General features: G+C 41.1%; 1 protein-coding gene across 2 annotated transcripts in view; it reads right to left on the bottom strand.

The window, feature by feature from the left end:
- The window catches only part of TFB1M (transcription factor B1, mitochondrial), a 130,055-nt gene that overhangs the window by 60,626 nt on the left and 55,780 nt on the right, over window positions 1-13,649 (bottom strand). For both annotated transcript variants that reach the window (XM_040350972.1, XM_040350971.1), the window contains exons 4-5: window positions 12,349-12,457; window positions 10,358-10,509 (exon numbers count right to left, since the gene is read on the bottom strand). In XM_040350972.1, coding sequence (XP_040206906.1) covers window positions 10,358-10,509; window positions 12,349-12,457 — 261 coding nt within the window. The remainder of the gene's footprint in view (window positions 1-10,357; window positions 10,510-12,348; window positions 12,458-13,649) is intronic.

The raw sequence follows: 13,649 nt of genomic DNA, 5'->3' as shown, positions 1-13,649 counted from the left end.
CGGGCGAGGGCACTCCGCTCTAAGTTTGTTGCGATTGGATTTATCCAATGGTTTCCGTGCCCAGAGCTCTACGTATTGGGACACGTGGGGCAGGGGAGACCAGTCCCCCGAGCGGGGATGGGAAATAGTGTCTGGGTTGAATAGGGGTTCCCCCATGGCGTCTAGTACGTCTTTGCCCTGGTTGTCAGGGTTGGCATCCGGGAGGATTGCCGAAGCCCCCGCATCCTCTTCCTCATAATAATCAGACCCTGAGACATCTGATTTATCCGACTCGGCGGATGAATCGTCGTCCGACTCTATGATGTAAGAGTCTGGTTTGGCTCTCTTAGCGGAACCATGCCTTTTTGTTGACTCTCTGAGGCTCAGAGGTTGAAAAGGGTCTGTAGGATGCGTGGGGTGGCAGTCCGTGGAAGGATCTGCTCGCAGCATATTGTTAGCTTCCCCTGCCGGGGAGTCATAAACCGTCACCACGTTCTTCCTTTTATAGGAAGATTTCCCTTTCTTTGTGGCCGGTTCTGTGCCGAGTGGTGCGGGCACAGGGGGATAATTGGATTGGGAAGGTCCAGAAGCGGCAGTTACTGCTAGTGCTGCTTGGACGGACTGGTTAATAAGGTCCTGCAATTGGGAAGTACTGAGAAGGTGAGTAGGTTCCAGGACCAATTCCTGCCCTATGGGGGAGGGGGAACCCTCTTCTGTCATGGTAATGGAGAATAAGGGGCAGCGGTGCAAGGGTTAATATGCACAGAATAATGTACCTATTATCTGGAGAGATATTGGGTAGTAGAGAATGAGGGCACAGGGCAGAGATGGGAATTAAATTCCCAGGAAAAAATGTGTGCTGAGAAAACAACTATACCAGGCTCTCCCTCCGGTCACCAGCGCTGACTGGCACGCGACGGGAGGAGAGCCTGGGAGCGATTGCGCTCTGGGGGCGAAGTCTCGCGAGACTACGGCCCCCAGGCGTCTATTGGTTGGTAGAGTGAGAGCGCCCGCCTCCCGAGTCCAGCACGCGACGCGATAGGACGGCGGGGGCGGCTCTGCAGGAGTAGAGCGAGGGGAGGATCCGCCTACCTGGCGACGCGCGCTCGTTCTATAGAGGGGAGAGAAGGGAGAGACTGACTAAGATGGCGCGCCGCATAGGAGAAGCAAGAGGGAGGGAGGGGTGCGTATGGTCGTTGGAAGACCGCTGACGATCGCAGCGGACCCAGCGGAACGGAAGGTAAGGAAAATATAGAGGCACAGAAGTGCTAGGGATACAAGGTGGAAAAAATCCAGTAAACTAGGATAAAAGAGTTGGGGAAAAAAGCTTTGGATATCAAAGGTATGGAATACTTCAAAATCGTACCAACAATAGACATGGAATATAAAATATATATATGATATATAATAACAGATGTATCAATATCTAATATCTTGGTGATACTTATCTTATGCTCCGCCGTGAGCAGAAAGAAAGAGGAAGATTCTAGTGAGAGCAGTCCATTTATAGAGACTAGAATGGGAGTGGTTTAGGCCATGGGACTGCTGGGAGGTGTGGTTCTACCAGTTTTTTCTTTTATTACATTCGTTAAAGGTTTTACACTTCTGCTGTGAGCATTAATAAAGAAGGATTAATGCATAAGATATGAGCCTCCTGTCTGATGTATAATTCTCCTCAGGCAGTCAAACCCTGCTCTGACAAGAAACAACAGCACTTATCACAGGATTCCTCTGATACTGATGATGAACACAGTGCCATAAGCCAGTCAAAACAAACTGATACATTACAACCCAAAATATTGAAACAAATAGAGAAAATGTTTCAAAAAGCTTTGAAAGTGTCCTCTGAACAAATTACTGAGACTCTGACTAAAGAAATCAGAGACATAGGTCAGCGCACTGCTGACCTTGAATACAGGATGGATGATATTGAAACAAGCATAGCAACCCATGACAATGAATTTGAAATGCTAAAAGAAGAAAATGCAGCAATGCAAGCCCGTTTGGAGGATTTTGAGAACCAAGCTCGCCGCTCAAATCTTCGTATAAGAGGTATACCGGAGTCAATCATTGACCTCCAATCATCTATGACAGCCCTCTTTCAAGAACTAACACCAGCAATTCCTATAGAAAGATTGGAAATGGATAGAATCCACAGAGCTTTAGGGCCACGCAAAGCTGATGGCCCCCCTCGCGATATAATTGCTAAGTTCCACTTTTTCCGCACCAAAGATCAAATTATGGCTGCAGCTAGACTAAAAGAATCTCTTACTTTCCAAGGACATACTTACCAAATGTTTGCTGATTTATCTCCCATAACAGTAGCTAAACGTCGTGAGATGAAACCTTTGCTCCTAAATCTCCAACTCCACCACATCCCATATCAATGGGGGTTTCCATTTTCAATTAGGTTCACTTATCAAGGAGCCAAATACTCCAGCAAAACCACTACAGAACTAAAGAACACGCTGCAAAAACTTCAGCTTTATAATAAGTCATCTGCAAATACGCGACGCCGTGCCCTTTCTGACTCTCCTCCACATTCATCAATCCCTGAACCTGATGGAAACAGACAGGCTACCCCAAAGAGAGGCCGTTTCAATCCTCCAGTTTCTGACCAGCAGGACACAATGGACTGACTTGACTGAGTAACTCTCTTTGTGTCTCCTCCAAACTCCATGGTTAATTTAGCCATGCCTTAATTCATTCACATTTTTCCTACCCATAAGAAAAGTATCAGTACACTTAAAATCATTCTGCCAAATCGCCTTGTTATACCCTCATAAGTCTCTCTTCATTGTAACATCCTGTCTCTCCCCCTTCTCCTATAACTACCTCTACCCCCTCCCCCACCCCCTTCCTTCCCCCTTTCCTTTCCTCCCCTTCATACACTATGCAGAGACAGAAGTTGTATCTCCAAGGCTTTGTGTATTTATACTAATATTCTTGTTATTAACCCTATTTCTTTCCTACAGAGTGAATACTTAATTATTTCCCACACTTACAGCAGCCCTGAGGTGTATCAATCCTATGATCATAATAGAATTGAAATATGCCATTTCTAGTTTTAAAATGTATAAGGTTAATTGTTTATCTTATGTTCTTAATTGTGGAATAACTAGTCACTAGTTAAATACATGTTTGTAGCTGGTTACCTTGCCAAGTTTGGTTGTCTTAGTTTAATATGTTTTTTTTTTCCTTATTCTTGAATACATTTTAACCGTTGAGAAGCCGAGAAGAGGTCACTGCTCCTCTCATTTTTCTGTCCTAGGACTCTCCCTCACTGTAGTTACAGTGTAGGGGGCCTCCTCAGACAGACTTTGTGCCTCTGAGCTCCTGTAATTTTTGAGCTCAGAAAGCCTACTTTTTATTTCTTGCTATGGATTTCAACCATCTCAATCCAATTAGATTACTGTCTAGCATCTCCTTTTTTTTTCTTCTATCCTATTTTTCTTATTCTTTCTCCATTTTCCTCCCTTACTCCGGGTTTTGTCTAATACCACAATTTACATTTGATATGTACTGTTATATTTTTCTAAAAACTCTTATATGGCTCCATTGAATGTACTTACCCTAAATGCACAAGGTCTAAACATACCTCATAAACGTACTAACGTTTTCAGGTCACTTTCAGCATCAAAAGCACACATAGTCTGCCTCCAGGAGACTCATTTCACTGAATCCTCCACCCCTAAATATTTTGGTGCAAGCTACCCCCAGGTTTATACAGCCTCAGCCAAGTCCAAACACAGAGGAGTGTTAATAGCATTTCACCGAACTACACCCTTTTCCCTAGAATCCGAAATCAAGGATCCAGAAGGTCGCTACCTCATACTTATAGGCAACCTATGCGATATCCCAATAACAGTAGTCTCATATTACGCACCCAACAAAAGACCAACATCATTTTTATCCCACCTTCTTCAAGTTATTGATACACATAAAGTAGGCACACTCCTGATTTGTGGAGATTCCAATCAAACAATTTATCCCTATTTAGATAAATCACCATTACCCCCTACATCTAATTCTCAATCTAGATCGTTTCAGAGACTCCTTCAACAACATTCATTAATAGATTCTTGGCGTGAAATTAACCCATCCAAACGTCAATACTCCTTCTATTCTCACCCTCACAAATCCTTTTCCCGTATTGATCACATTTTAATTTCTATTTGTATGTCCCCTGAATTGCTCACCTCATATATCAAACCCTATACATGGACCGATCATTGCGCTATAATTTCCACCTTTAACTCATTACTTCCAAAAGCACAAGACTCAACGTGGCAAATAAACAACTCTCTCTTATCACACCCTTCACTCTCTCAAGACCTAGAAAATGCCCTAAAAGAATACTTAAAAAATAATAAATCCTCAGATATATCCCCACTAACACTATGGGAAGCGCATAAGCCTGTCCTTAGAGGGTATTGCTTACGTCAAGCATCACATCAAAAGAAAGAAAAGAAAAAACTGCAACAAAAACTTGAAACTGAATTTAACAATTGTCATAATAAATTCCAATCTAGCCCTACACCGCAGAATAAAACACAACTCGAGAAAGCTAGCTTAAATCTAGACCTATTTTTATCCGAATCTGTAGATAAAACTCTTCGTAAATCCAAACAAAAATACTACTTCCAAGCCAATAAACCTGGCACTCTCCTTGCACGTGCACTTAAAAAACTAAACAACCCATCCAAACCAATCCGACTGAAAATCTCCCATGATAAATATACAAGTAATCCAGTCAATATCCTTCATACCTTCCACAAACATCTCACCTCCTTGTATAAAAAAGAAGGCTCTTTCGACCAATCCTCAGCAGAAACTTTTTTTTCTCAAATAAAACTCCCTACTCTATCCCAAAGTCATTATGAAAGCCTTGAAAGCCCCATCACTCCCATTGAAATTGAACAAGCAATCAAATGCCTCAAACCTAATAAGCGTCCGGGACCAGATGGGTTTTCAGCCCTTTACTATAAAAAATTCTCACATATATTAACTCCCATGATGTTAGAAGCATTCAACTCCATCATTAATAACCAATCATTCAGATCTGAAACTCTAACAGCAATTATATCTATGATTCCTAAGCCACAATCTGATGACTCTTCCTGTGCTAATTTTAGACCTATATCGCTCTTAAATCTAGATATAAAATTATTAGCAAAAGTGATTGCAACCCGATTGAATAGCATAATAGGTACCTTAATAAGTAACGACCAGGTTGGTTTTATCCCAATGCGCCAAGCAACTGATAATGTTCGTAGGGCCTTGTTGCTGATCCAAGCAGCCAAAAAAAGAAGAATCCCTATGTGTCTACTGTCACTAGACATCAAAAAAGCCTTTGACACAGTAACGTGGCCCTACCTACATTTCACTTTACAAAGATGGGGCTTTGGCCCACATTTCCTTAGTTGGGTCACATCTTTATATAATAACCCAAAGGCATACATCAAGTATGCAGGGTATAAATCAGCTATGTTCAATATTAACAGAGGCACTCGCCAGGGGTGCCCCCTCTCCCCACTGTTATTTGCCTTACTCATCGAACCCCTAGCTCAAGCTATTCGAAAAAATCCATCAATTAAAGGTATAGAACTGGCTGGCCACCATTATAAACTCTGCTTATTTGCTGATGATATTTTAATTTTCATGTCCTCCCCCCATATTACAGCTCCCAACGTTATAAACAAACTTGACCATTTTGCCCATATATCTGGATTAAAAATAAACATGCAAAAATCTATAGCTTTAAACGTTTCTTTGCCCCCAGATATACTTCAACAAGCGAAGATATCCCTCCCTTTTACATGGTCCGCGACACATCTCTCATATCTAGGTATTGTACTTACCCCTGATCTAAAAGATATTTTCTCCGCCAACTACCCCCCACTGTTACGGAAAATTTCAAATTATTTAAAGCAATGGTCCACTCTCCCCTTATCTTGGTTAGGTAAAATAAATGTTATAAAAATGACTATATTACCCAAAATGTTATATCTCTTTAGAGTTTTACCCATTCCTATTCCAGCCTACTTCCTCAGAAACCTACAACGAAAAACACAATCATTTATATGGAGCACTTTAAAATCTCGAATCTCTCCACACACCCTATACCTCCCTAAACTTAAAGGAGGTTTAGGTTTCCCAAACTTTGCCACTTATTTTCATGCTGCGCAAATAGCAAACATTCCCAAATACCATGTAAGCCACGAAATTCCACTATGGGTAGTAATTGAAACCATTGATAGCGACCCAATCTCTATACCAAATCTCATATGGTCCACCTCCTCTAACCACAAAATAATCGACAATAAGATTACAAAACATACAATCACTATTTGGGAAAGATTTAAAATGACCCAGGGTTTACAATCCCCACATGTACCCCTCATATCTTTTATGAGAAACTCAAAGTTTTACCCAGCCCTCACATTTCCTAGAACCTTCACAAGATGGATTTCAGCGGGTCTAACACAATGTTGTGACTTTTTAAAACCTGCCTCATTTAAAACATTTCCAGAAATACGTGAAAGTCATAAACTTCCGGCATCAGAAATTTTTCGCTATTTACAAATTAAAAATTTCTTTGCTCCATATTTACAAGGTATAAATAAATTGAGTGACATGACGCAGTTTGAACGAATATGTAAACGAGATCCTCATTCAAGAGGACTAATTTCAATACTATATAGCCAACTAAGTACTAAGCTTACCCCAAAATTACCTTCATATGCTGAAAAATGGATGAACGACCTTGGTTTCAATATAGATATATCTACCTGGAATAAAGTATGGTCAAATACTAAAACGTCCTCCCAAAATATACTTGCTATGGAAACAAATTATAAAGTTCTCATGTACTGGTATTTGGTTCCTGTTAGAATAGCAAAATTTGCTCCCCGTTATTCCCCGCTTTGTTTTCGCGGCTGTGGTGATCCGGGAACACATTTACATATTTTCTGGGAGTGCCCTGTTACAAAAAATTACTGGAAAGAAATATTCCTCATGATTTCAGCAGTTTTCAAGAAATCCATTACTCCTGATCCGACTACCGCACTCCTAAATTTAAAACCGGATTGTATTTCCTATGCTCAATTTAAACTGTTCCTACAAATCACCACAGCCGCAAAGCAAACCATCTCCAAAGCTTGGAAAACAGCTACGCTTCTGGTTTCTGAAACCAGAAATAGAGTACATCAAGCCATGCTCCACTCAAAGTCAGAAGCCATAACCAATGATTCCATAGACATATATGAAACAATATGGAACCCATGGGTGACCTATACTATCTCATCTAACCCAGATGATTCTCTATTGAGACCTTGGTAGGATATTGTAAGCCAGTAACATTCTGGATACAGTCCCTCTATATTATTACTATCTCTATTATGTAACGATCCCGGAGCCTTTCCTCTATCCTGTACTGCCTTTCCTATCCTATTGTTTTCATCACTTTCCACTTTTTTATACTCCACATTCTGTCCTTTTTCTTTCTTTTATCTCTCACTTCTTCAAATATATAGCTCAAGCTATCTCATTATATAAAATGGTAAATGTGAATATGTAAATACGATATCTAATTTTGCTCCTATTGTTTTAATACTTAACATGAATAAGATCCTTCTCCCCCCTATTTCGGACAGTTTTTGAACCGATTCATTGCTAAAATTACAATTGCTCCATAGCTATAGTTCATATCATAATTATATCCGGTTCCATTTATATCACAATATTCTATAATATTTTATATGAGTTCAAATGCAATAGACTAACATGATTGGTTTGACTATAACCTGCTTTAATGATTCCTTTAATATTCCTCATAGGATCTACAAATATTTATTGGATTTGTCTATGTTTCAAATACTCTCTTATTACATGATACCATTTTTATTTTTCTGTAATCTTTTATTGTCAATTGTATCTACTGTTTTCTCTTTACTTTAAACCCAATAAACTAATTTGACAAAAAAAAAAAAAAAAAAAAAAAAAAAAAAGATCACTGAACAAATGTGACAAACATCCACACAGCTCCAAAGAAACTTGCTGCATTCTGTAATATAATTACACAATGATCATAAGCACCATCTAATGGTTGAGAACACTGCCTGCACCACCAGAAAGCTGCTCCATTCCTGAGAAATCCCTGACTGAAGTCCAAAAGGAAACCGATACTTCTGGGAGTGTCGATCTTATGGGTCTCCTGCAGTTTTGTTGGTTCCTCTTTCTGACCTCCACATCACCAATGATTATTTTCCCCAAAATTATCTGACTGATGTTTGACAGCGATTTTTTTACACTGGTGATACTTTTTCATTAGTTTAGAGGACAATCTACAAATCCAAGCCTACAATCTGAATTCTTATCGTTATTTAATGTACAATGACTTCAGTTTAAGCAAAAATGGCTTCCTTTTTTCCATCTTTAACCACTTGACCACCAGGCACGTAAACCCACTTAAAGCGGTAGTTCACCCCCCCGACACGATTTTACCATCGAGACAGGCATTGTAGCGCGAGCTACAGTATGCCTGTCCCGATTTTTTTAACCCCGGACTCACCTTGTAATCGGAGATCGTATTTTTCGGCTCCCGCGGGGAATGGGCGTGCCTATGGAGAGGGAGGATGATTGACGGCCGGCCCTGGCACGTCACTCTCCACGAAGACAGCCGGAGTAGGTCTCGGCTCTTCACGGCGCCTGCGCACAGGCTATGCGCACGCGTCGTGAAGACCAAGCCTATTTCGGCTATTTCCGGAGAAGCGTGACGCGCCAGAGCCGGCCGTCAATCATCCTCCGTCTCCATAGGCACGCCCATTCCCCGGTATCTTCGATCTACGCGTACAAGGTGAGTACGGGGGTAAAAAATTCGGGACAGGCATACTGTAGCTCGCGCTACAATGCCTGATTTTATGGTAAAATAATTTTTTTTTTTTTTTTTCGTCGATAGGGTGAACCCCCGCTTTAATAACCAGACCAATTTTCAGCTTTTGGTGCTCTCACAATTTAAATGACAATTACTTAGTCATACAACATTGTACCCAAATGACATTTTCGTCCTTTTTTTCACACAAATAGAGCTTTCTTTTGGTGGTATTTTATCACCGTTGGGTTTTTTATTTTTTGCGCTATAAGAGAAAAAAAGACTGAAAATTCTGTAAAAAAATATGAATTTTTCTTTGTTTCTGTTATAAAATTTAGCAAATTTAGTATTTTTTCTTCATTCTTTTGCATAATGTGAAAGATGAAGTTACGCCGAATAAATAGATACCCAACATGTCACCCTTCAAAATTGCACACGCTCGTGGAATGGCGCCAAACTTCGCTACTCGGGTATTGTGGGGTATTGCAGAGTAGTGTGGGGTATTGCAGAGTAGTGTGGGGTATTGCAGAGTAGTGTGGGGTATTGCAGAGTATTGCACAGTTTGGTTATGTTGCATAGTATTGTTATGGGGCAGGGATGGCTGAGCAGGGATGGATGGCTGGATCTGTGACTGCATTTGTCACAGATCCAGCCCACAGCACTCGTGCTGCATCCGCTCTCTCCCCTCTCCTCTCACACTGTACCGGTCGGTACAGAGAGGGGAGGGAGGAACCGGCGTCATCACATGATGCCCGTTTGTTTACCCGGGGATTTACCGTGATCCGTGATGCACCGGGGGGCGCGCGGGAGCGCGATTCTGGGAGGACGTCCATGGACGTCCTCCCAGAGTTAGGGAACCGCCTTGTAGACGTCTTTCGTCTATAGGGCGGTGATTAAGTGTGGCTCTGTCTATGATTCAAGTTCAGAGCCTTAGGAATGGCATTGTAACCTTGTCAGTGTTGACAAGCTGGCAGCTTTTTTATGGTTGCCTTCTGAAAATTCTTTTGCGTACAACATGGTGTGGTTCAACAAATATCTCCTTAGACAACTTAGCGGTATTTAATTGGTTCAAAGTGATATTGGACAGGGCCGTCTCCGCCAGTCCTGACTGTACTCAACTTTAATTATTCTCTTAATTAGATTGATTAAAGTTAGGAGAGAATTGCTTTTCAGTACCCATGGCTGCACACTTCATTGTCTTTCACACTAAGGAATTTACAAAAACAATAAAATACTGTACATTTACTGGTAAAACTGAAAAACAAAACAAAAAAACAGCATACTCACAAAGCCACAAAGCAGACGAATGGAAGGAAGCAATGTACAAGCATGAAAGCAAAAAATACTGGATTGTTACATGTAAACAAAAAGTGCCCGAACAGACCTGGTCGTCAAGTGGTTAAAATTAAATACAATACAATAAAATGAGGTACAAGCAGAATTCTGACTGTTCCCAATATAAAAACAAACAAAAAAATGAATAAAATACACTGGAAAGACCCATACCTCTGCAACTTCATGCTGGAAAGTCAATGTCATCTGTGTCCTGCCATAAAAAAATGGCCCTGTTCTTTCTGAAATTGATTCAAACCACTTAATAATCAAAGGAGTTGAGACATTAAATGGGAGATTGCCAATAATATGTACATTTGGTGGATCTGCAAGTGAAAAAAAAAAAAAAAAAATTCAAAGATAATTGTTTTTGGTTCAAATTTATCTAAAAATTAAGAACAAAAAAAAACATTTAACATTTCACAGACTACCAATTCCTAGATGTGGTGATTGCATTTTTTTTTTTTTTCAGGCTCTTTGATTATTTTTACCCATTGATCCTTTGAGCCACACAATTCCAGTCATAGATTGACAACCCTCACTCCCTGTACTTTATCCATGGAAAAATCAAATTTCACTCTAGGACATGACTACAGAAACCTCCCCTGTCCTTCTCTCTATATTACAGTGGTCATCAAGCATGTCCTCAGGGCCCAATAACAGGCCAGGTTTGTAAGATAACGGAAATGCATCACAGGTGATATCATTTGCTGCTCAGTAATTGCAGTATTCTAGTTTGCATCTCCCCAAGGTAATACATAAAACCTGGCCTGTTAGTGGGCCCTGAGGACAGGGTTGATGACCACTGCTCTATAACATAGAATGGCTGTTTTGTAGTCTCGCGAGATGGCTGTGAATATGTAACTGATAACAGTCGGCAAAAGCAGAGAGGGCAGGAAGTTATCAGCATGTTAGATATCTGGCAGGATCAACAGGTATTCTTAACACCTATTAAAAACAGTTATAACAAAGCCCTTTCAATGGTACAGCTAACAGACCAAACAAGAGCAATAAAAAAAAAAACAAAAAAAAAAAACGTAATTGTTAGGATTTACATACGGATTTAAAAAGGACAAAACAAATGTATCTGTCTAGTAGCTGCTGGATAATTAAATTAAACCAATCACTAAAATTCACATTCCACATGAATTTGTAAGACACATGCCTGCTTCACTAAATAATTTACTAAAACAAAGAGATTAACTAAAACTGGTGCACACAGAATCTGGTGCAGCTGTACAGGCAAAGTAACCCGTTTCTAGGTTTTAAAGTCAAAGATTAATTGAACAAGCTGACACTAGAACCCGGTTGGTTACTAGCTCTTATGGGGAGATCTGGTGTCTATTAGACCCCAGACCCCCCCTCTACTAGATTCTGTGTGCACCCGTTTTAAAGAATCTCTCCCGTTCATGATCTGTATACATGTTAGGCCCCATACAGACGAGCGACTGTCAGCTGAAATCGGTCCGCCGGACCGTTTTCAGCGGACATGTCCGCCTGGAGATTTCTGTCTGATGGTTGTACACACCATCAGACAGAAATCCGCGCAGACAGACAGCGTGGTGACGTGGCCGCGCCGTCGCCACGGCGACGTGCGCGACCCTGTAAGGTCAATGCTTCCACGCATGCGTCAAATCACTTCGACGCATGCGAGGGATGGCGGCCGATCGGACATGTCCGGTGAGTCTGTACAGACGACCGAACATGTCCGACGGACATGGTTCCAGCGGACATGTTTCTTAGCATGCTAAGAAACATTTGTCTGCTGTCCGATCCGCCGGACATTTGTCCGCTCGGCCGTACAGACGACCAAACATGTCTGCTGAAACTGGTCAGCGGACCAGTTTCAGCAGACATGTTCGGTCGTGTGTACGAGGCCTTACTGGCAACTGTAACTGTAAAAGGTTTGAAGTCAATTTTATATCTGATTATTTTTGGAAAATGTATAGACATATACAGTGATTATAATACACACACACAGACACACTCTCTCTCTCCAATTCTGGGTTAGCTATATATTAAATTGTGCCATCTGATAAGGGATGAGTTACTGCAATAGGTCACTGCTCTCAGAACACAAATTTGGCTTTATATCAATCATACAAATCGCACCAAAGAATCCTTTTATAGTAAGGACATATGCATACCTTAATATACTAACTTACCATCTTCCCATTCCTTCCTTAAATGCTTCGGAAATGATCTGTCCATTCGGTATGTAAGTATATCACCATGAATAAATTTCAGTTTCCCAAAAGATGCTTCATTTAACATCTTTAAAAGAAAGAAGTGGATTTTAAAGGGGAGTTCCACCCACAATTTCACTTTTTAAATATAAATACCCCTGTAATACACAAGCTTAATGTATTCTAGTAAAGTTAGTCTGTAAACTAAGGTCCGTTTTGTTAGGTTGTTACAGCATTTAAATAGTTTATAATCTAGAAATAGACCGTGGCCATCTTAAGTGTGGGCATCATGAAGCCAGACTGTATGACTTCCTGGATTTCAGCTTTGCATATCTCGCACATGCTCAGTGCACAAGCAATGTAATAGGTTTCAGTCAGGTTTGCAAGGACTACTGGGAAACATGATGCCTATCCAGAAACCCTTGCAAATAGCCTAGGCAAATAAAGAGGAGGAAGTAATGAAGGACTACAAAATAAAGGTATTTACAAGCAACAAATTAAATAAAAATTGTCCATTCTGAACACTATGAGATTAGAGCATGCAGCACAGACAAACATAAAAAATGGGTGGAACTCCACTTTAACCACTTCCCGACCTCCTTATGTACATATACGTCAGCAGAATGGCACGGACAGGCACATGTACGTACCTGTACGTCCTCTGCTAGACGTGGGTGGGGGGTCCGATCGGGACCCCCCCGGTACATGCGGAGGTTGGGTCCGCTCGGGGAGCGATCCGGGACGACGGCGCGGCTGTTTTTAGCCGCGCCGTCGCGATCGCTCCCCGGAGCTGAAGAACGGGGAGAGCCACGTGTACACGCGGCTTCCGCGTGCTTCACTGTGTCGGCGCATCGATCGCGTCATTCCTTTTTATAGGGAAGACACGATCGATGACGTCATTCCTACAGCCACACCCCCCTACACTAGTAAACACACACAAAGTAAACCCTAACTCCTACAGCGCCCCCTGTGGTTAACTCCCAAACTGCAACTGTCATTTTCACAATAAAGAATGCAATTTAAATGCATTTTTTGCTGTGAAAATGACAATTGTCCCAAAAATGTGTCAAAATTGTCCGAAGTGTCCGCCATAATGTCGCAGTCACGAAAAAAATCGCTGATCGCCGCCATTAGTAGTAAAAAAAAAAAAAAAAATGCTAAAAAACTATCCCCTATTTTGTAAACGCTATAAATTTTGCGCAAACCAACCGATAAACGATTATTGCGTTTTTTTTTACCAAAAATAGGTAGAAGAATACGTATCGGCCTAAACTGAGGGA

The sequence above is a fragment of the Rana temporaria genome, chromosome 4 (assembly GCF_905171775.1).
Source record: "Rana temporaria chromosome 4, aRanTem1.1, whole genome shotgun sequence".
Taxonomy (NCBI): Eukaryota; Metazoa; Chordata; class Amphibia; order Anura; family Ranidae; genus Rana; species Rana temporaria.
This window is presented reverse-complemented; position numbering and strand designations above follow the sequence as displayed.